Source organism: Nicotiana tabacum, chromosome 8, assembly GCF_000715075.1.
Source record: "Nicotiana tabacum cultivar K326 chromosome 8, ASM71507v2, whole genome shotgun sequence".
Lineage (NCBI taxonomy): Eukaryota > Viridiplantae > Streptophyta > Magnoliopsida > Solanales > Solanaceae > Nicotiana > Nicotiana tabacum.
The window spans coordinates 38905597-38928317 of record NC_134087.1 but is presented as its reverse complement, the minus strand read 5'-3'; the positions used below and the strand labels follow the sequence as shown (position 1 = coordinate 38928317).

The 22721-nt window shown below is 40.0% G+C and overlaps 1 protein-coding gene across 5 annotated transcripts; it reads left to right on the top strand.

Annotated features, from left to right (window-relative positions):
* Positions 1–752: 752 nt before the first annotated feature.
* On the top strand, positions 753–22439 carry LOC107829673 (transcription initiation factor TFIID subunit 5-like). 5 transcript variants are annotated; one of them, XR_012693955.1, is made up of 21 exons: positions 753–997; positions 2849–3121; positions 4022–4103; positions 5739–5817; positions 5894–5991; positions 6076–6132; positions 6957–7044; positions 7576–7682; positions 15451–15558; positions 15750–15898; positions 16650–16760; positions 16845–16914; positions 17013–17052; positions 18937–19101; positions 19243–19319; positions 19753–19869; positions 21024–21289; positions 21409–21504; positions 21586–21661; positions 21742–21854; positions 22146–22439. XR_012693955.1 is itself a non-coding variant. In XM_075219199.1 (20 exons), exons 2-20 carry the CDS (start codon positions 2964–2966, stop codon positions 22161–22163), a joined length of 1965 nt encoding a protein of 654 aa, XP_075075300.1. In that variant the 5' UTR covers positions 753–997; positions 2849–2963; the 3' UTR covers positions 22164–22439. The 5 variants fall into 5 exon arrangements, 1 of the variants encoding a protein (XP_075075300.1); XR_012693954.1 differs by having other exon boundaries at positions 15747–15898; XM_075219199.1 differs by lacking the exon at positions 21742–21854 and having other exon boundaries at positions 15747–15898.
* Positions 22440–22721: the final 282 nt, after the last annotated feature.

The window sequence follows — 22721 nt, the reverse complement described above, 5'->3', positions numbered from 1 at the left end:
AACTAGTTTCCTCATTGTCTGGAAACACAACTCCGTCATCCATTGCTGGAAATTTACTTGATACCGTGAATGTTTCTGCTCCAGCCTCTAACGGTAAGTTTCAAATTCATTATTTCCCATGCACATGGAGTTTGTTCTTCTTTTTCTTTTCTCTTTTCTTTAGGATGTCATATATTCAGAAAAAATAATATCTTCTACAAAAAACTTAAAAAATAAATAATTTTACTGGCTTGTTCAGACGCCCCAGATTCGACGTTGTCTGCCTTGGCATCATGGTTTTGCGGATTGATCAATCGAAAAACATCAATTACCACATTCCTTTTAACACTCTGAATTGGATCCGATTACATAAAATTTGGGTGACTTATCAAAAACTAGAACATCTTGATAGTGGGATTCCCCAGTTATAAAGACAAAAACTTCAGTTCTAGAGCTGAAATTTTTCAGTTACAACACAAACTTCAGCTCTAGAGCTGAACTTCAGGCCCGTCTACTAGAATGCTGAAGTTTTGCGTGATTGCCTTTGTTACTTTAGCCCCGTGTGTTGAAGTTATGCGAAAAAGCAGGTACACTTGTAATTTTTTTTGCAAAACGGGCACAAGTTAAAATGTGATACAAAAAACGGGTATAGATGCAAATGTCCCAAAATAAAGGACTAAGAGCTCATTTGTTTGCAATTAATGAGGGTCTGAATCTGAATGAATCAGATCTTAGCCCATTAAGTATATTTGTTTTTTATTTTTAATAAGTCTGGATAGGTCTGGTTCGGTCAGACCTTTAATTGAGTCTTCATTCCGTGCAGAGGTTAAAAACACGCCTCTTTTTTCGGCGCTCCTTTTTTCTCTCTTGACATCAGGCTATTTCTTCTAAACCCAAAACAAATTTCATCCTTCACACGTCTCTCTCTTCAAGGATCAAGCAGCCGCCGAATCTTTTTCTGGATAAGATTTTGAAAATTATACTTGGAATTCTCCATCTTCTTTCCACTTTTCTAATGGTAAATTTCAGTTTCGAGTTTAGGGTTTAAAAACCCCCCTTTTAAAATACGATTGAGAAGGGGCTAAACTAGAAGGTTTTGCTTGTGTCTTGTTCTCACTTTTGGATATTCTATTTTGATTGAATCTCTGAATTTTCTGTAATTTTTCTTGATTTTGTTGACATCCCGATTCTCTAAATCGTAAATCTTAATTGGGACGTGTTCTAAATTGTTAGCAATGTTTTTTTCTCTTTTGCAGATTCACATAGTCCCTTTTGAACGTTCTTTTGTTTTCTTCAAGAATTGCATATTAGTTACTGAAATTCAATTTCTCTAGTTGAAATATAAACCTTAATTGGTGTTTATGAAGCTCGTCCAAAATTAAGAAACTTTGCTATGGCTAGAATTCGGATAATGAAGTTCTGTGTTGTTGAAATTAGAGCCGTTATAGTTTCATATTTGGCTAGAATTCTGATTATGTATACATAAGTAAGATTTATATTTCAGTGCTTTCTGAATATTTATGTGCTATTGATCTTGAATTATTCGTCATATGTTACATGTTTTATAATTGAACCATGCTTTCTTTTGTTTATTCAAGAATAGCTTCTTTACTTCCTCAATTTTTTTCCTATTTTGTGGTTAAGATCATACCATTTACTACATCTTTGCAATCTTCAAACAGATTATTATTTGCTTAGAAATATACAACTTATCTTCATGGGTGGCTCAAGAGTGAGGCTAGTAAAGCCTTCGCTTTAGGCCCCAAAAATTTTGAGGCCCCAAAAGTGTAATAATATTTTGACTTAGACAATTCTGAACTTTGTAGAAAAAAGTATAAAATTCGCGTAAAAAAAGGTTTTAAAAAAACAAAGAATATTTACTTTTTAACATAAGAAATATTCTAGAACTTCAAATTAAACTACTCAAATCTTTGTATTAGCAAATAATTTTTTTTACATCAAGATCCAAGGTAATGCATTGCAAACATATGGCTAACATCTTACTAATTTGAATTAACAATTGATAATATAAATAATAATATTACTAAATGAAGCTAAAAGTCATATATCTTGTATGAATACTTTACGTTCAAAATATTTTTTTGGTTACATTTCGTTACTACAATTGTTGTTATTATATATAATTTTCATTTATAGTTCAAATAGTTTAACAATTGGATCTTACATAAAATATTAATTTATATCTTATAATATTTCAATTTATCTCAAATAATAACTTTTTTTGTTCAAATTAATATTTTCACTAATTGATGTAATATTTAATCACTTTTTTTGAATTGTATATGTTTTTATTTTGAAATGTATATTTTTTTATGTTGAAATATAAATATATTATACGTATTCAGATGTTGAAAAACAAACAATCTTAATCATTCAGTGTTCTCTCCCAAGTTTTTCCCTTATAGTCCCTCACCTTCTTACCATATGCTTACGGCTAAATACAGGGAAGAGTTTAAATTTGACTTCAAATACTCATTCTTATCTAAGGGGGGAAAACAGCAAAGCACAGTCCAAATATGTTTTGAATAGTTTTTTGGACATTCTGATAGACTTGATACTTCTTTTTTATAAAACAATTTTGGTCACCATGTTTGAATTACTTGGAGAATTCCAGCTATGTTCTTTCTTGTTTTTAGTCCCTTTATTTGGTTATTGTTAATTGATCTGTCTCTCTTGTCAGTGTCCCCTGATGTTTGTTATGATAGGAGTTCTTCATTTAAAAAAATGGAATTCAGACAAGCTTGGAATTATTTTTTGATCTCTCTTCTTTCTTACTGTATTATTCAATCATATTTCTGTAATGCCTCAGATAAATGTTACTATCTCTACTAAGCTTTCTTGAACACAGACCCACAACGACGGTGTATTACTCCCTCCAGAAACCTCAAATCAAACTTCTCCATCTTACTTGTGAGCCTATAAACCCCAATTTGCTGCTTCACGAGTCCTTATATTTTTTCGCCATGGACGAAGAAGAAATAGAGAAAGCAGTGGTAGCGTATTTGAAGAAGAAGGGTTTCAAGCAAACTGAGCTTGCTTTTCAAGAAGAACAACAACTTAATAAAAACACAAATTCCCAGCTTGACCCTGACATTACCAAAAAAATCCTCTCTTTCTCTGAGTAAGTCTCTTCTTTTCCGTAATTGTTACTGTTTGACTACCTGGATCATTTTATATATGAGGTAAATAATTGGACTATGTAGGCTATAAATTATACGTTGTTTATCTCTGATAGTGGTTAGAAAATTTGTCAAATATGCAATTCAGCTGTACTTTTTCTATATAACCGTGGTGTACTTTCGGGCCAGCTTGCGCGCACCTCGACTAATTCCATAGGGTACTTGCTACCCCAGGTCTACCTAGGTTTGGACATATGGAAAGAAATCACCTTGTGTTTTTGCCTCTACCGGGATTGGAATCTGAGACCTCATGGTTCTCAACTCCACTTCATTCCAATAAACAGTTTTAAATGCTGTTTATTTGGACCTTTTTACCAACCTCATATAACTGCTTATTTTCAGCTTCAACATTTCTATCCTGACATATAATTGCTTATTCATGAAATCAACTCCAGTACTTAGTGCTTAAGAGTACTTTTATTCAATTAAGGCAAAACAGATTCTTAGTTGGTTGATATATAAGGGGTCTGCTAGTTGTTTTTACAGTAAGAAACTGCAACATTATGATCTAGAACCAATCTTCCAAGTAATGATGTATCCCTTTCATTTTGAACTTTTCTTGATACTGCTTCACAATTTTTCTGTTGACATGTATCATAATATGTTAGTGATAACATTGTACCATTTTCCTGATTCCTTTAGGAACTTTGGATTTTCAATCTAGTGATTGTGCTCGCTAAATGAAACGAACACATGGAAAGGGTTGTTTTACTATAACTTCTCGTTTAACGCTGACCGACTCTAAGTGAAAATCTTGGATGTTGTAATAAAGCAAAGCTTTTCTGGAAGTTTTCCTACACGCGTCTTTGATAGCATTGTGAATCTAATTTTCATGATTTCAGATTTGAAACTGGTCCTGAACGGTACCAAGAAGAATATAGCAAGCTTCGATCATGGGCTTATAGTTCACTTGATTTATATAAGGTTGGTCCCTTGAATTGTGCTGAAGCAGTATACATAGGAGGTATTTGATGTAGTATAATGATGGTTGTTTCCTTGATCAAATCACATGTGATGCACTAATGTAAGGCCTGTCACCAATTTAACCCCTATGTACACTCTTAAAGCTGGGTGTTTAGTTAGTTTTTTTTGCTGGAACAATTTACCCTGTTGAATTTTTGTACTTTATTAGCTCCGTGGTCATAGCATAGTTTTTTGTCCTCATGTATTGGAGCTAACTTTTGCCTATCTTTTGTACTCATTTGCATCTGCTTGATGCCTATTTATGAAACACCCTTACTTCATAAAAAATAAAAATAAATAAAAGGCCTGTCACCAGTAAAAAGCATTGGCAATAAATACATATGGAAAAGACCTATCAAAAAAATTAAAGTAAAATAAATAAAAAATGAACACATATGTAGAGGCCCTCTGTTATTTAAGCATTTCTATTCCTCAATATAATGTATTGGGGCGATTAAGTGAGCATCTTGACCTCTTAATTCTTAAGGTGCTATGTCTTTCTGGCAGTGAGGTCTTTGGAATTGAGTTCACATATTTCTGATTCTCATCTCTGGTTTATTGCCTGTGCTATAAGCGTAGCAGTGAGTCAATTTAGAGTTTCGGTAAACATAAGCATTCCAAGGCACCCAAGGATATGGCTTAGTGGTTAATGAAGTAGATTGAGAACCATGAGGTCTTAGGTCAAGTCCCAGCGGAGGCAAAAACACAAGGTGTTTTCTTCCCATTTGTCCAAGCATTGTTGGATAGAGTTACTTGGTACCTATGCTGTTGAGAGCTAGTAGGTACCCGGTGAAGTAGTCAAGGTGTACGCAAGCTGACCCGGACACCGCGGTTATCAATTAGGAAAAAAAAGCATGACAATTATATTAGGCTGTGTGATTGTACAAGGAAGATCCTTTCTGTTGAATTAATCTCTTTAGGCTTCATTATTCTGTGTTTTCAGTTAATCATTGAAGCTACCTTCAATTTATTGTCCATTTTTGTTTGCCTTTTAGGGTTTGTTATCAGCTCTTTCTGTCATTCATCCATCTCTCTCCATAAAATCCTTTCTGTTCAAATGGAAGGAATTTCATATCCTAATATAGGAGCTATTACAGATACACATGTAGCAATGTTAATGGCGAGTATTCTGTTTCCTTTTGGTCTTTTCTCTTTCTGGAAGGGGAGCCTTGGCGTAACTGGTAAAATTGCTGCCATGTGGCCAAGAGGTCACGGGTTCGAGCAGTGGAAACAACCTCTTGCAGAAATGCAGGGTAAAGCTGCGTACGATAAACCCTTGTGGTCCGGTTCTTCCCCGGACCCCGCGCATAGCAGGAGCTTAGGGCACTGGGCTGCGCTTTTTGCCTCTTCATGCAGTGCGGTTACGGGTTACAATACATTTCTGATTCGCAGAGTTGATATTTAACCTTTGTTAATTCTAACAGGTTGACCATTTTTTACTATATCGGGATTGTCAGCCTTTATCTTTCAATATGTAGACTCAAATTTTCAATGTGTAGGCTCATTTAAGATAACCTTATTTTTGTTAATTATTGTTATCCTCTTTCATTCGTTAAATGAGGGATTCATCTGAACATTTATATTTCAATCTTGCAGCACGAGTTGCTTCGTGTTTTATATCCTGTGTTTATTCATTGTTTCATGGAACTTGTCGCTAGAGGTCATATTCAAGAAGGTATACTTTATCAGTTACGTTTTGGTTGTTTCTGTATCATTGGGAGAAAATTATAACACAGTTCTTCTATTACCAGCTCGAGCCTTTTTTGATAGTTACCGTGAAGACCATGAGATGATGCATTTGCGTGATCTGCAGAAGTTAGAAGGTGTTCTCTCACCGTCCCATCTAAAGGTACATCACTATCCTAGCACCTATGCAGGCATCCTTTTGCATGCTTAAGTGTGTTATATGCTTACTGAATATCTTAAAATGCAGGAAATGGAATTTGCTCATTCTATACGGCTTAGCAAAGTGAACATAAAGATGTGCCAGGTACTCTCTTGATCCCTCTGCTTTTTCAGGCTGAAATTATCATATGCTGCTATAGTGCCTGTTAATGTCTCAACTGTGCAAGCCAAGCGTGTCTGGGGTTGTTAGCAACTGCTGACAAATGCATATTGTATTAAAAAGGAGGGAACAAAACGAACTTGTGTGATATTTTAATTTAGATTGTGTTCTCTTTTACTTCCTGATTTGGACCACCTTTATTCTGCTGTGAAACAACATGATTTAAAGATCTGTATTTTTTTTTGGGAACATTAAAGCATGAAATTCATAACAACTTGATCTAAAAAGAAAGAGCGTGAAATTGTAACATTTGCCATATTCCTGGTTCGTGCAGTAGCAAAACTCCTATTCATTAAGTTGATAACATAGTGAAGGCCACTACTTTAACTTACTGAGAAATATGATGGAAAGGATGGGAGGGTTGGGGTGGGGGTGGGGGGGAGTGACTAGTTCATCTCAAGGTCATGTATGTTTGTGGAACTGAACTATGATATTTTATGTGCTATTCTCATGACCAAGAATTATTATCATTATGCACATTAAAGGAGAAGTCATCTGCCTAATAATTTGTCTAGTGTGGTGGTTTTACGTGCAACTTGATAACTGTTTCTTGGCGAATGAGACAGATCTAACACCATTTGATATTTAACTTTTAACTTCTTGCCCAATTCAAAGAAAATTCTTAACTTCTTGTATGTAGTGTAACACCTTAAACATATTTATTTTTTGAGTATTTCAGTCTTTGCACCATGCACACATGTAGATTTCAACTTGATTAGCTTTTTGATTTGCTTTTCTACTCTGAACAGTACTCGTATGACCTTTTGCTGCAATACTTGCACAAGACAGAGTCTATTACAATGCTTGGAATCATCAATGAGCGCATAAATTTTCAAGGTGCAGTTCCCATCTTCGTCTGACAAACAAAGTTCCCACCTTTTCTGCACAACTTCATTCGTCCTTTCTATTTTCAGCTGTTTTAATTTGACCATTTTCATTTAGTTTAATATTTATTTCACCATTAAATGCTTAAAGAGGAGCAAAAACATCTTTCTATCTTCTTTGTTAAGGTAACCCAACCGAATGAGAAGGAAGAATAGAAAAAGTTGCGAGAGAACTGAAGCCTTCCACATTTAACCCCTCTTTTCTCTGATCCCTTTCCCCTGATACAACAAATGCCCATTAGTGCATCCACTGAAGAAAGACAGGGAAAAAGAAAAGTGACAATTCCAAATCACCTCCTTTCTTTCAAATCATTGTTTGTTTTGTCCCTCCAATGATCATTAACCATCTTTACCCTCGAAAACCACACATGTGACAGAACCCTTTACCTTGTTCTTCAATCATTATATAATCATCTACTGTAGTTTAGAGTTATGTATTTATTAAATTAAGTACAATATTAAGCTCATTTCTATCAAATGGCAGTTTCTCCTGGACAGCCTGGCTCCATATCTGATGATGCAGAAGTTGTAACTCTCGTTGGAAGTGGCCCTGATGCTAGCCTCTTAAATCAGAAAGAAATTCATTGGGGGGTAAGAAAACGATCGTACCAATAAAGCAATCTTATGCTTTTCGATGGAGGATGTAGTACTATCAGCTTAGACTATTTTATCTGTCAATACCTCGAGCTATTTGATGAATATTCTTGTTTGTTGGTTAGCTGCCCATGAAACAATAGCTGAGAAATCTTCCCATGCTAATGTGGAAGACTGAAATAAAAAAAAACAAAAAAAAAAAAAACAATATAATCAAATTCCCTTACCAGCAGATAGTGGAGGGACTGCATTGAGTTGTTGAGAGGAGGGTAATTAGTGGGAGAATAGCAAAACCAGCAGATAGTGGAGGGCTGAGTGCATTGAGGTGTTCTTCCAGGATTTTTTTTGGAAAAAAGTGCCCTATAGTTCATCAAAGTAATCAGAGACTATTTGCATTCAGATCTGGACCCATTATTAAATTCTTTTGGGTAAAAACCGTGAGAGATTAGAGTATAGTTCTGAACAGAGACAAAAATACTTGGTGATTGCATCTCATCTGCCTAAGTATTGATGTATAGGGTTACATGAACATGTGCTAGTGGGAGGTAGCAGATACTCGGTGGAATAGTCGTGATGTGCGCAAGTTGGCCCAAATAACATCATTAGTGAAGGGGAAAACGAGAGAAAAAGAAGAGGGTGGAGCACGTGATTTTTCTCATTTATTTAAGCTTTGGTAGATAGAGTTATCCAGTGCCGGTGGGAGGTAGCAGGTAATTCGTGGAAATAGGTGAGGTGCGCACAAGCTGTGTCATGGGCGGCTTTTCAGCCGTGCCCCATGAACCCTTGGGCGCGCCCCGTGGCGTCCTAGCAAGCCTTCCAATGCCTAGCGCTACGGACGGCCCGTGGTCTTGGCCGCGCCAAGTGACAAGCGCGCATGTGCCTCTGTCGCCCCACCGATATCTCTCGCCAGCGCCCAACCGTAGGCAGATGCCAACAGCGCCGCGTGCGCAGACCCGGATGCCAAAGACTATGCTGCTGACAACGGACCTGTTTCTGCCTTATAGCAAACTAAGTCTTTTTCATTGTAAATATAGAGTAGTTTTATTCCATATACTTCCATTATGTTTCTCTAGCTTAATCAAGTCTAGTCTTGTAGCTTTGAATTATTTTTTTTAAGCATTATTAGGGGGATAAAGCAATCAAACTTTCTAGCAAGCAAACAATTCTCTGTACTGGTGTCTCTCCCCCTCGACACCGTGTTGCCTTTCTGTAATAGCTTTCATTAATGCAATCAAGCTTTCTTTCATTCTCAATTCTCATTCCTGTTCTCTCAATTGCTCTTGGCATTGGTTTTTCCGTACGACACTGACAATCTAGTCTAGCTTACGGAGGGGACCTCAGTTGGCGGACATCAACTGCACTGACATCAGTTGCTTAGCCTTACGTCGCCCTTCCAAGGAATCTCAGGAAGGCGCCGCGTAACAGTTGGTATTAGAGCCTAGGCTCGACATCGGATGAGGGAACGCATTGCCATTACCACCATTTCTGACCATGGTGAATCATGGGGACCGCATTGCGGCCCTTGAACAGACGGTTGACGGATTACTGCCCATCATGGATACGGTGCCTGAACTAAGAACCAGTCTAGGGCAAAGGTTGGACGACCTGGACCGCAGGGTGCTCCAGGCCGAAGTTGACATAGAAAACATCAGTCGTGACTCCGAGGTAGATCGGCAAACGGCAGCCACAAAGGCACCCGAAATTTTTGGCAAATTCGAGGGCCTCCAACAGGAGCGTGCCGAGGATTTAGCTTACAGGGCACAAGAGGCAGACAGGGTGACTGCCATGCAACAAACTATTGACGACTTGACAGGCAAGCTCAATGTCGTCAATGCTGCTTTACCGGGCCTGCTGCGAGGCGGTGGAAACCAGATCGGGGGCGCTGCAAACCCCACTTCCGCGACACAAAAACTGAAAATTCCCGAGCCAAAGCCATACAGTGGAGCTAGGAATGCCAAGGAAGTGGAGAACTTCATCTTTGATGTCGAACAATATTTCGATGCTGTTGGGGGCCTAGAAGAAGCTAAGAAGTTAGCAACTGCTGCCATGTATCTTCAGGGTGATGCTAAACTCTGGTGGCGGGTGAAATACGAAGCCATCAAGGCCGGTGAAGATGCTCTCGAAGCATGGGCAGAACTGAAGGCAGCCATACGCCTACAGTTCTTTCCCGAAAATGTTGAATACAATTCAAGGAGAAAACTACGGGAGCTCCGCCAGACCAAATCCGTGCGGGACTAATTGCGGGAATTCTCCGCGCTCATGCTAAGCATACGCGACATGGGGGACAAAGACAAGCTCTTCACTTTCCTAGAAGGGCTAAAACCTTATGCCCGTATGGAGCTACAAAGACAACGGGTAGATACCCTGCCCAAGGCGATCCAAGCAGCTGAATGCCTTGGGGACTATCAAATGGAAGCTCGGAAGGATAGGCCTCAGCCGCCTGCCCGAGCGGGATTCAAAGGGGGCCAGTCTAGCAATGGTGGCCCTAGCAGAAGCGGGGGAGATCGGGGCTCAACCAAACCTAAGGCTCCCTCCACAGGTAGCAACTGTGCTGCGTCTAACAACAATGATCGGGGGAGGAAGCCTCCTTCAGGATGTCGTCATTGCGGCAGACCACTTTGGAACAATGAGTGCCCACATGCACAGATGAACGCCCATCAGACTTATGATGATGGGACTGATGACGACTCAGACGATGCAGATCAGACTGAACCAGTAGGTGCCTTCAATGCAATTGTTGGCTCCATTTCTGAGGCATTAGCAGAGACTAGTGCTGGTATCCGTAAGAAGAAGGACCCACGTCCAGTCATCAAGAAAGGGAAAAAGAAGGCGGATGATGAGACTCCTCTTAAGCACGAGAGGACCTTAATGTTCGTTGAGATGAAGGTGAATGGCAAGCCCATTCGGGCCATGGTAGACACGGGTGCTACCCACAACTACTTAGCCTCGACTTAGGTGGAGCGCCTTGGTCTAGTTGTAGGGAAAGGTAGAGGCCGTGTCAAGGCTATCAACTCACCTCCCCAGCCAGTGGGTGGAATAGCCAAAGAAGTACCGGTGAAGCTTGGCCCTTACGAAGGAAAATTCAACCTGCGCGTGGTGATCATAGATGACTTTGAGTTGATAGTTGGATTGGAATTCCTGAGGCAAACCAACACCATGCCTGTACCGTATGCTGACATGTTACTGATGATGGGAGCAAACGGGACCAAGCCCTGCATTATCCCGTGCATGCCCATGAAGATGGCCGTTGAAAACATCTCGGCCTTGCAATTGAAGAAGGGGGTCAAAAGAAATGAACCCACGTTCCTGGCAACCCTCTGCATTGAAGATGTAGAACGCTCCTCGGGCCCCATTCCTGAGCCCGTGAAGGAGCTACTACTAGAGTTTGAAGATGTCATGCCACAAGACATGCCAAAACGACTACTGCCTAGGTGCACTGTGGACCATGAGATTGAGCTGATGCCAGGTGCGAAGCCACCCGCCCGGGCGCCTTACAGAATGTCACAACCCGAACTCACCGAGCTTCGGAGATAATTGACGGAAATGCTAGACACAAGGATTATCGTGCCCTCCAAATCCCCATACGGGCCCCCTGTGCTATTCCAAAAGAAACATGATGGTAGTCTACGACTCTGTGTGGACTATCAGGCTCTAAACAAAATTACTGTGAAGAACAAGTACCCTATTCCGCTAATGGCAGACTTGTTCGATAGACTGGGTGGTGCGACGGTGTTCACCAAAATAGACCTGAAGACAAGTTATTGGCAAGTTCGAATTGCAGAGGGTGATGAGCACAAGACGACCTGTGTGACAAGATATGGGTCGTACGATTTCCTAGTTATGCCATTCGGCTTGACTAACGCCCCAGCTACGTTTTGCACTTTGATGAACCAAGTCTTGCGAGAGTATATTGATGAATTCGTGGTGGTCTACTTGGATGACATTGTGGTATATAGCCAAACATTGGAGGAATACCTGATGCACTTGCGGAAGGTCCTAGCTCGATTGCGGGAGCATGAACTATATGCGAAGCTATCTAAGTGCTCCTTTGCTCAAAAGCAAATTAACTTCCTCGGACATGTCATCGAGGAAGGGCGGATCAAGATGGACCAGCAGAAGATTCAGGCAATCACAGATTGGCCGCCGCCTAAGGATATCCACGCCTTGAGGGCGTTCCTTGGTCTATGCAATTTCTATCGACGATTTGTGAAAAACTACTCCCTCATTGCAGTACCATTGACAGAACTCCTCAAGAAGGTCACGCCTTGGGAATGGGGACCCAAGCGAGCGGAGGCCTTCAACGCATTGAAAGCGGCTATGTCTAGTAGCCCCGTCTTGGCCCTTCCTGATCTGGCCAAGCCATTCGAAGTACAAACAGATGCATCTAACTATGCCCTCGGTGGAGTCCTGCTACAAGAAGGGCATCCTGTAGCGTACGAGAGTCGGAAGCTGAAAGATGCTGAGCGGCACTATGCCGCCCATGAGAAAGAATTATTAGCTGTCGTCCACTGCTTGCGCCTCTGGAGGCACTATCTGTTGGGGACCCCGTTCGTGGTCAAGACAGACAACACAGCTGTTAGCCATTTCATGACCCAACCGAAGTTGAATGGTCGACAGGCCAGGTGGCAGGAACTCCTAGCTGAATTCCACTTCAACCTGGAGTACCGAAGTGGGAAGACCAATCATGTTGCTGATGCGCTCAGTCAGAGAGCTGATCTAGCATCGGTGTGCCTACTCGCCACCCTAAGGGGGAGCGAAGTAGCCACCTCCATCAAGGACCAGATACAGGATTTACTCATCAAAGATCCTGCTGCACAGTATTTGGTTGATTTGGTAGGACAGGGCAAGACTCGCCAGTTTTACATGGAAGATGGTTTTCTGAAAGTGAAAGGGAACTGACTTTATGTTCCTAAAGGAGGAGATCTGCGAAGGACTCTTCTGGCGGAATGTCATGATACTCTGTGGGCCGGCCATCCCGGTGAAGAACGCACCATGGCATTACTTCGCCGTGCATATTATTGGCCTCAAATGGCCGATGACGTGCTCAGTATGTGAAGACTTGTCTAGTATGCCAGAAGGACAATTAAGACCGCTTAACGCAGGCGGGACTCTTGGAACCACTAGCTGTCCCAAAGAGACCTTGGGAAAGTGTTTCCCTGGATTTCATCACCGGATTGCCCAAGGTCGGAGATCTAACAACTATCTTGGTTGTGGTAGATCGGTTTTCCAAGTATGCTACCTTTATTGCTGCCCCACAATATATATCAACAGAAGATACAACTCGACTCTTCTTCTCTCATGTCGTCAAATATTGGGGCCTGCCCAAAGACATTGTTAGTGATCGTGACTCACGCTTCACTAGTAACTTTTGGACCCAACTCTTTAAGTGCCTTGGGTCGAAGCTGAGTCACAGCTCAAGTTTTCATCCGCAATCTGATGGCCAGACGGAGCGGTTCAATGGTATGTTGGAGGAATATCTCCGTCATTTTGTAACCGGATCGCAGAAGAATTGGGTGAAGCTTCTGAATGCTGCTCAATCGTGTTTCAATTCACAAAAGAGCTCTAGTACAAATAAAAGCGCTTTTGAAATTGTTATCGGACAGCAACCGCTACTCCCACACACAGTCAATGCACCAAATATGTCTAAATCTCCTCGAGCTGCTAGCTTCTCTAAAGAGTGGAAGCAAAATTTGGAGATAGTGGGGAGCTATCTTGTCAAGGCTCAAAAGCGGATGAAGTGGCATGCTGATCAGGATCGTCGCTTTGTTGAATACCAAGTAGGAGACAAAGTGATGGTCAAAATTCCAAAGCGTTACTTATTTGCGGGGGTCCATGACCCTCGCCTATTGCAAAAATACATTGGACCCTTGTCCATTGAAAGGCGCATTGGGAAAGTTGCATACCGGGTGGATACCCCAGCTTGGTGGAAAATTCATCCTGTCTTCCATGTCAGCCTCCTGAAACCTTTTCGGGAAGACACGGAGGATCTTTCAAGGAGCTAGCTCACAATACCCAATATTCGAGGGCCCAATTCAACCGGGAAAAGGCGTGTTGAAGCTATCCTTGATGATAGAGTGATTCATGCCTCAAGGAAAGATCACCAAGAGTTCTTGGTGAAATGGCAGGGCTGTGATGCAGAGGAGAACACTTGGGAGACGGGAACAAACCTCAAAGCCTACAAGAGCCTAATTGAAGATTATCTTGCAAGTAAGGCGCCGAGGACGTCGCCAACTCAGGTGGGGGAGAATGTCATGGGCGGCTTTTCAGCCGTGCCCCATGACCCCTTGGGCGCGCCCCGTGGCGTCCTAGCAAGCCTTCCAATGCCTAGCGCCACGGACGGCCCCGTGGTCTTGGCCGCGCCAAGTGACAAGCGCGCATGTGCCTCTGTCGCCCCACCGATATCCCTCGCCAGCGCCCAACCGCAGGCAGATGCCAACAGCGCCGCGCGCGCAGACAACGCCGCGGACTATGCTGCTGACAACGGACCTGTTTCTGCCTTATAGCAAACTAAGTCTTTTTCATTGTAAATATAGAGTAGTTTTATTCCATGTACTTCCATTATGTTTCTCTAGCTTAATCAAGTCTAGTCTTGTAGCTTTGGATTATTTTTTTTAAGCATTATTAGGGGGATCAAGCAATCAAACTTTCTAGCAAGCAAACAATTCTCTGTACTGGTGTCTCTCCCCCTCGACACCGCGTTGCCTTTCTGTAATAGCTTTCATTAATGCAATCAAGCTTTCTTTCATTCTCAATTCTCATTCCTGTTCTCTGAATTGCTCTTGGCATTGGTTTTCCCGTACGGCACTGACAATCTAGTCTAGTGTACGGAGGGGACCTCAGTTGGCGGACAGCAACTGCACTGACATCAGTTGCTTAGCCTTACGTCGCCCTTCCAAGGAATCTCAGGAAGGCGCCGCGTAACAGCTGGTCCGACACCTTTTTTATATATAAAAATGAGCTACTAGTTGTTGACATGTGATAAGCTTACTCCTTTGCGTACTATCTACTAATATTGGCTAATGAGAGAAGTCCTGGGTGATCATTGCTCCGATGCTTCGGGTGAAACCAATTCCCAAGGTGTGACAGGCGGCGTGTACAAGGCCCTGGTACATATTCACCGAGGCATGCTGATTGTAGCTATTCTAGGTTCGTGTTTTGTGATATTGAGGATTGCTTGGGTTATGCTTTTGAAAAATGTTGGCTTAAATGAACTGTTAAGAGAAAGTGTTAGCTTAAATGTGTTAGTATCTAGTGCTGCTATGTTACTTGGACTAAGCGTTTTGGCCAAATGCCTGGTGTTGACATGACACCTGGTGCGGGTGGAATTCATGTTGGATCTGGTCAAATAAGGTGAATAGTTTGACTTTCATTTGGCAGATGAAGAGACTGGAGAGAGTCAAAAGATAAAGAACCTAGTGATGGATTTTCCCCTTCTCTTTCCCCTCATTCTCTTTTTGTTGTTATTGGGGATGGTAGCTTTTTCTTCCTTTAAGAGGGGCTTTTCCACATAACTTTTGGCTCAAATATGTGATAGGCTTAATAAGTTATGCAAAAGTATGGTAGCAGCCCTAATGTGATGATGCTTCATAACATGACCTACCTTTGATATTCCATTGGTATCCACATATCCTAGACAGAACTTTTCGAGCCTGACACCTTGACATGAATCATATCTCACGCTCTTTCAAGAATCTGTGTACTGTAGGTCTTCTGTGTTTTAAATTTTTATTCCCAGGAGATGTGTTAACAATTTAACTTGTGGCAGCTGCTTGAAGACTCTTTAGAAGAACGGTTAGAAAAGACAGGAGGTATGGTTCCAGATTCGGAAAAGTTTGATGGAGATCCTAAGGAAGGAGAAGTGGAAGAAAACAAGGTATTGAGTTCCTGTCAGTTCATTTCCCACTTAAATTAATTGATAAGTATTTCCCACTTAAATTATTGTTTATCTTATATTTCATTATTGGCGTAAATTTAATTTGGTGTACATCCTTCCACATTTTTTCTTCTTCTGAAAAGATGACATCCTTTGTCATTTACCGTTTGTATCTGCTTTCTTTTCAGAAGAAGTCAGTTGAAGGTGGAAAGCAAGGCGCATCTCTTAAAAAGCAAAAGAAGGACAAAGTTGGGGTTGCAACAGGAAAATCTTCTCGTACAGAGGGCAGCACAGTGACAACTGCACCACGTGTCAAACCGGAACTTGCTTTACCTGCTATGTATTCCTCAGATTGTCCTCTTATTTTACTTACCAAAAGAAAAAAAGAGGATGCCCTATTATTTTTTCTCTCACTACTACATTCCCCTTCCCTCACTTGGAAAAGACACTCTTTCGGAGGTCGTAATTTTATTTCAAATACTGTTATGATCTGTTAGGGAAACATGCCAGTAAGGATTCGTATAGTTGACTCCAACTTGTTATAACTGAGGCGTAGTTGTTGTTGTTGTTGATCCGTTAGGGAAACATTTATACTGCTAAGGAGTTGTATCAAAAAGGAATATTGCATAGGATGAGGAAAATAAGATTGACCAGCAATCCGCTGCAGCATGTCATGCTCATAGTATATTTCCGTATGTTCATTCACATTCTCTTCCAATATATAGTGGTCTTTAAGCATGAAAAATATGGATGCAAGGGAACAGATAAATAAAGTGTTTTCTTGTATGCTTGTACCAACCATACTATTTGTCATATCTTTGGAAAGGGGAGCATATTTCCTGAAATGAAATTATATTTTACGTATGTTATCATTCTCAAAAAAATGAAATTATATATTAGATGGTCTTTTGCTCTTGATTCTTTCTCTTTGTTTTCTTTTCCCAAAAATCCTACTTTAGTTAAAGCTTTCTCTGAGACTTTTCCTTGATTTGAAGTTGGTAAATCTTTGACAGAATTGATCTAAAACATATGCTGCTTCCTATTTCTAGGATCTTGGATCATTCTTATAACTGAGAAAATATTTGTCACAGTCCTGCAGAGGTAGAACATTCTATTCTGGAAGACTTGAGGAACCGTGTGCAGTTGAGTAATGCAGCATTGCCCTCTGTTAGCTTCTATACATTTGTTAATACACATAATGGGTAAGTTTCAGGATCTTGAATCTTGTGTAGAATTTCTTTCCAGTTGTCCTGTTCTTAGTTGAGTTTACCTGTAAATCTTTGTAGACTAAACTGTGCATCAATATCACACGACGGATCACTCGTGGCTGGTGGATTCTCAGACTCGTCTTTGAAGGTGTTTGTAGCTTCTGAATAGCGTTGATATTTTGTTATCACAAAGTAATGTGTCTGTTGATCCTTGACCACCTTCTTATCTAAGTCCACATTTTACAGGTTTGGGACATGGCAAAGCTTGGGCAACAAACTGGTCCATGTAAGTCCAACATGATAGTCCTTCCCAATGCTATTGCTATTTTCATGTTTCAAGATGTATATTAGTCAATAGAGGTGGTATGGGTGCCTTGTAATACCTCGGTAAGTCAGAGTACAACTGGCAAACCAGACAGCAATTTTTCTTGTCCTTTTTTTGATTTCTTTGATAAGTAGATAAAATATTATTTCACTGTAAAACTGCAGTAGGGTTGTGAAGTTAGTTACATCACAAAGACTCTTGGTGGGAGGGATAGGGGACACTAAAGCTTAACTACCTCTAAGCTACTGGATTTGATAGCTCTTATTCACCTTGCAGAAGGGATATAGACAGATATCTCATAGTTCCCTACAAAATCCTGTGAAATCAGCTGATACACTATTCTTTATGTCACATCAGCAGTCGAGATTAATTCTTAAACTGATATCCACTAGATAAGAAATTACGCTCTCCAGCCCGTAGGGCTTTGGTCTAAGTGGTAAGAGTGTTGCGCGCCATGTGTCTATTAGGCGCACGTCACTAGTTCGAACCTTAGCAGACAAAAGCCTGGTATTTAAGTCGAGAGGGGGAGAGGGATGGACCCATTATCTACCGAGTTTCGAACAGGTTCTCAGCTAGCCCTCAAGGATTTCTCAGTCAGCAGAAAAGGAAAAAGAAAAGAAACTACTATCTTCATGCTAATTGTTTTTTGAGGGCGAATCTAAGCCACTTTAAAGGCTGCTAACTTTGAATAATTCATCTATCAAAACTAGAATCTACATATTCAGAGACTATATGAAAGGCTACTGTTTTTGATTGAGGGAGTAGTCGTCGTTGTTCTTGCCATCAAAACCATATGAAAGATTACAAGTTGCTATTCTTTCATTTCAAAGCTATGAAAATATATAAAAGTCTCAATCAAGGATCGATTTGTTTGACTCTCTAGTAGCAAAATAGGACTACTTTCGGGCCAAGGCAGTATTGTTCTAGGTGCCTTTGCGGCCCAGCTTTTTCAAGAACAATTAAAAAGACTTGGTCACGAACTACCCATTGACCTTTGTTCTCCACTTTGTCCCCTGCTTCCATGCGTAATGTCTAGCAACCTTCTGGAATGGGATTAATGTTAGATATCTCATGCTCAACCCCCAAATATTAATTGAACAACCTTCTGGTCTAATAGATGTCCCACTCTTTCTTGCTGGTTCTATAACCAAAGACGGTCTTACTTCTTCCTTAGACAAGCACGCATACCTGTTTGCAGCTCTTACCTGCTTTGCCATGAGCATTATCATGTATAGTCATGGTAATGTAGGGTGGAACTCATTTTACACGTGCAAGTGCATGTATTAACTTGTGACACCCAAGTCTTGACCATGCTAACGCCATTACTTGGTGATGATTAAGATTTCTTTTTGAGCTGAAAATGTACTCATGCATAATTGTTGATTACGTAAAAGTAGTATTTAGATGCCAGGAAGGGATTCTTTTGTGGAGCTCATTTTACACGTGCAAGTGCATGTATTAACTTGTGACACCCAAGTCTTGACCATGCTAACGCCATTACTTGGTGATGATTAAGATTTCTTTTTGAGCTGAAAATGTACTCATGCATAATTGTTGATTACGTAAAAGTAGTATTTAGATGCCAGGAAGGGATTCTTTTGTGGAGCTCTAGTTATGCTAGCTATAATCGAAACTTGGAAGTGTGTGTTATTCTCAACTCTATGATGTCCTAAATTAGAATAAGTAACCTTGTCTCTTAGCAGAGTGTAAACTTGTACGCATTTAAGATATTACAATAGAAGTCATTGTTAATGCCCCCCCCCCCCACCCCCCCAAAAAAAAAAAAACACACACACACACACACACAACGAAAAAGGAATAGTTGATGAACAGTACTAGAACCAGCTTTTTTGCAGGGGGAAACTGATTCACCTTCTAGTGAGCATGTGCTTGGCTCAAGTGGTGGAAGAAGATGTTATACATTATTTCAGGGCCATTCTGGCCCTGTTTATTCTGCGTCCTTTAGTCCGTACGGGGATTTTCTTCTATCTTCTTCATCAGATTCAACAAGTATGATATCATATAACTCTTCTTGCTATTAGCTCTATGTCGTTTTTTATTCATTTAGATTCTGATAGTTACTGCAGTTTTGGTGTGCACACTCTAACCATGAGCTCGTATGACACCCTTTTGCTAAATATTTCTATGCAGTTCGCTTATGGAGTACAAGGTTAAATGCTAATCTTGTTTGCTACAAAGGCCACAATTACCCAGTATGGGATGTTCAGGTTGGTGGCTAGTTTGTCATTTGTTAAGTTTGGTATGATGATTCCTTTTTTGACTGTAAATGTGGTAGTAATATATTTGCAATCACTTTGAGTAACTCACCTAAAAGACTATATTCTTCTGGGCATGTCTTATTCCACTTTGTTTTATTGGTCGTCAAATGAAATACAGCCCAAGTTTAATGGATTTTCTATGCATTATTGAAGCCATGTTCTAATGTCAAAAATTATAAGTTTTCCCTTGGAGATAAATGACAGGAACCCATGTTCTAGTGTCAAAAAGAAGTTTCATAGTGTTATAGCTACCGCTTATTGCAGCTTGAGCTAGCTAGATTACCATATTTCTATTGTTAACATGTTTTAGTTGTCTCCTCTCTTGAGCAGTTGGTGCTTGCTCATGGTGAGTTATAGTTTTCACTTCACGTTTTGTGTGCAGTTTAGTCCAGTTGGTCATTATTTTGCCAGTTGTTCACATGACCGCACTGCAAGAATCTGGTCTATGGACAGAATACAGCCTCTGAGAATAATGGCCGGACACTTATCAGATGTGGATGTGAGTACCTATTTTGTGCCCCATTCACTGGTGACTATTTTCTGATCTGATCTATGTAGGCATCCATATCACTCTATGTGGCTGGTATTATACATCTTAATTTACTTGACCCACTTTCATATTTGTCCCCCATAGTTACTTGGCTACTTCTATAAAATGGCAAGCTTTACATGTTCAAATAACCAAATTAGTACTCCCTCACATCCCGATTTATATGATATCTGTCTGTTTTGGGATGCCCCAAAATGTTCGACATCATACCAATGCTAATATTGCTCTATATAGCTTTTACAAATTACAAGAATCCAAGTTTGTTTAACTATTCATATTTTAAAACTTTTTTTATGATGTTTTCTAATGGGACAGAGGTAGTATAATATTTCTTTTCGCGTTGATTTGGTATATTCTCAACAATAATTGACTCTTCATCATGTGAACTGTTATTTCTAATGTATCTCTAACTCCAATATGATAATCCATCTATCTTTATTTTTATAGTCTCTGCAAATGGAACGGGGAGAGTAACTTTTACCTTGGTATCAAGTAGCTTATAAACAAGAGCAACTTTTTTTTTTAAACTTGGATAACATTTGGGGAAGTGTTTACCTAGTTTGTACCATGTATACGAAGGGAAATTTATTTTGTGGGATGAATTTTAGCAGAAATGGTTGAGTTCTATGAAGTAGCATTGGAGGTGCATGATAGACATCCATATTGTAATTTTTCTATTTAAAATAAATGGCAATTATTTAATGTACTTAATTAATTCCAAACAAGTCATCATGCTTTACTAAATCACTCTGAGTGTTACGCTTAGGAGAAAAAGTGATTTACTCTTTTTCCTTCTCCGTTGGTGGCGACCACTATTATACTAGAAAAGGAATGAAGGTTGAATATTTTATTTGGAGAGATTGGGCACTAATGAAATGCTCTTACTATAACCATAACAGAATATTCTGAATTTGGATTAAAAACTATATTTCATTAGCATAATGAATTTACAATTGATCATTAAAATGGTCTAAGAAGGTATAGTAAAATACCGGTAGGATAGAACTGTTCAGTTGCTCTGCGATGTTGCCTGGAAGCATTTTCAATTAGTAATTTCCTTTCAATGAACATAAATCTAAGAACATGTTGAATTCACCATGTAGTGTGTGCAATGGCATGCAAACTGCAATTACATTGCAACTGGATCAAGTGACAAAACTGTACGCTTGTGGGATGTCCAAAGTGGCAACTGTGTCAGGATTTTCATTGGTCATAGGAGTATGATCCTGTCATTGGCAATGTCTCCTGATGGTCGATATATGGCATCAGGTGATGAAGATGGAACAGTCATGATGTGGGATCTCTCAAGTGGACGTTGTATTACTCCTTTGGTTGGACACTCCTCCTGTGTATGGTCACTTGCTTTTAGGTAGGGAAGGACTTTCAGTTATAGAACTAAACCTTTTCTCCGTGTACTTTCAGAGGTGCACTCAAGTATGAAGTTCATGAAAGATGATTGATATTTCAAGCTTATTTGTCCTATTTCAGTGGTGAAGGTTCACTTCTTGCATCTGGCTCTGCTGATTGCACTGTGAAATTATGGGATGTAACCACAAGCACAAAAGCGCCACTGAAAGAAGAGAAGTAAGTTTGACTTAAGCAAACATATACTCTGGCATTTACTTTCTTTTAGATTGCTAATACCAAGTGCTCTCTCTCAAACAGCAAACCTGGAATTAACAATAGGCTTCGATCATTGAAGACCCTGCCGACAAAAGCTACTCCAGTCTATGCTCTGCGCGTAAGAGTTATCATGATTCTTTCTTTCTATGGTTTTATTATGGGATCCTCTAAAAGTTGCTTGTTATACTCTGAGAGCAGTTTTCTCGAAGAAATCTTCTATTTGCTGCTGGAGCTTTCTCGAAGGGTGCATGAATCCCTTGCTATAAAGTTTCTTGATGTGAGATCACATCATTGTGGCCTTGCAAAATTTGGTATGTCATCTCAATGGCAAGCCATCCTTCTCACACCTCAGTTCTAATAAACTTATGTTAGAGGAGCAACTCATATTGGTGATACCTGTATCTCACTTACAATCTTGTGTCGCTTGGTGTATTTTAAGCATGCGGTGGGGAGTTAAAAAATTTTCTGTTTCTATGGTGGATAAACATTAGATATGTAAATGCAAGACATCTTTTATTTGTTGTGGTGGATAAACATAAGTAAACTCTAATCTAGTATATTGTTCTTAAAATGCTAATGGTCCTTTTCTATTGTAATTTCAGAGATGGAGTCATGGCTAGTCAGGTCGTGCAATTGCCGATAATCATAGTTACTATCTGCTAGAGCTCTCTTTGTGGTGTGACTGCTCAAGCATTTGTAGTCTAGTGTATTTTCACCATGGTAGTTTACAGACCCTTTCCTAGTTTCTACTTTTGTGGATTATATGTAATATTTTGCTGAACTAGAAAGTGTTTAGCACATTATAGCTTGTGAACACTTGCTTCGAAATTTTCTGTATTTAGGGGTTTTAATGAATTTTACTGATTGCTTCTACTATTTGAATGAAGCAACTACAACTGCCAGTTTTCAGAGACTTGATCTTTTTCGGTTTAAGAGCACATTTCTCTCTACATGGGTCAAGGGATATTGAATTTTATTTGCAAAGATAGTAGTTTGTTAATTTTAACAAGCGATTACAAACATAGCCACCATAAGAAGCTGGCTTTATATTTTTAGGAAAACCAAAAATAAAACAGAAAATGAAGGGAGATTAGACCAAATACATAGACAGCCCCTTATAACAAACTAGTTGGCATTATTTTCATTTTGACACTTTTAGGCTCTTATCCATTTTCCTT

What these genes read in the sequence shown, in the direction of transcription:
- LOC107829673 (XM_075219199.1), top strand. Translation starts at nt 2,964, where the DNA reads ATGGACGAAGAAGAAATAGAGAAAGCAGTGGTAGCGTATTTGAAGAAG. An exon ending in GTTCACTTGATTTATATAAG is followed by an intron (nt 4,104 to 5,738) that starts GTTGGTCCCTTG and finishes TCAATCTTGCAG; the next exon opens with CACGAGTTGCTTCGTGTTTT. An exon ending in TTCTTCATCAGATTCAACAA is followed by an intron (nt 19,102 to 19,242) that starts GTATGATATCAT and finishes ATTTCTATGCAG; the next exon opens with TTCGCTTATGGAGTACAAGG.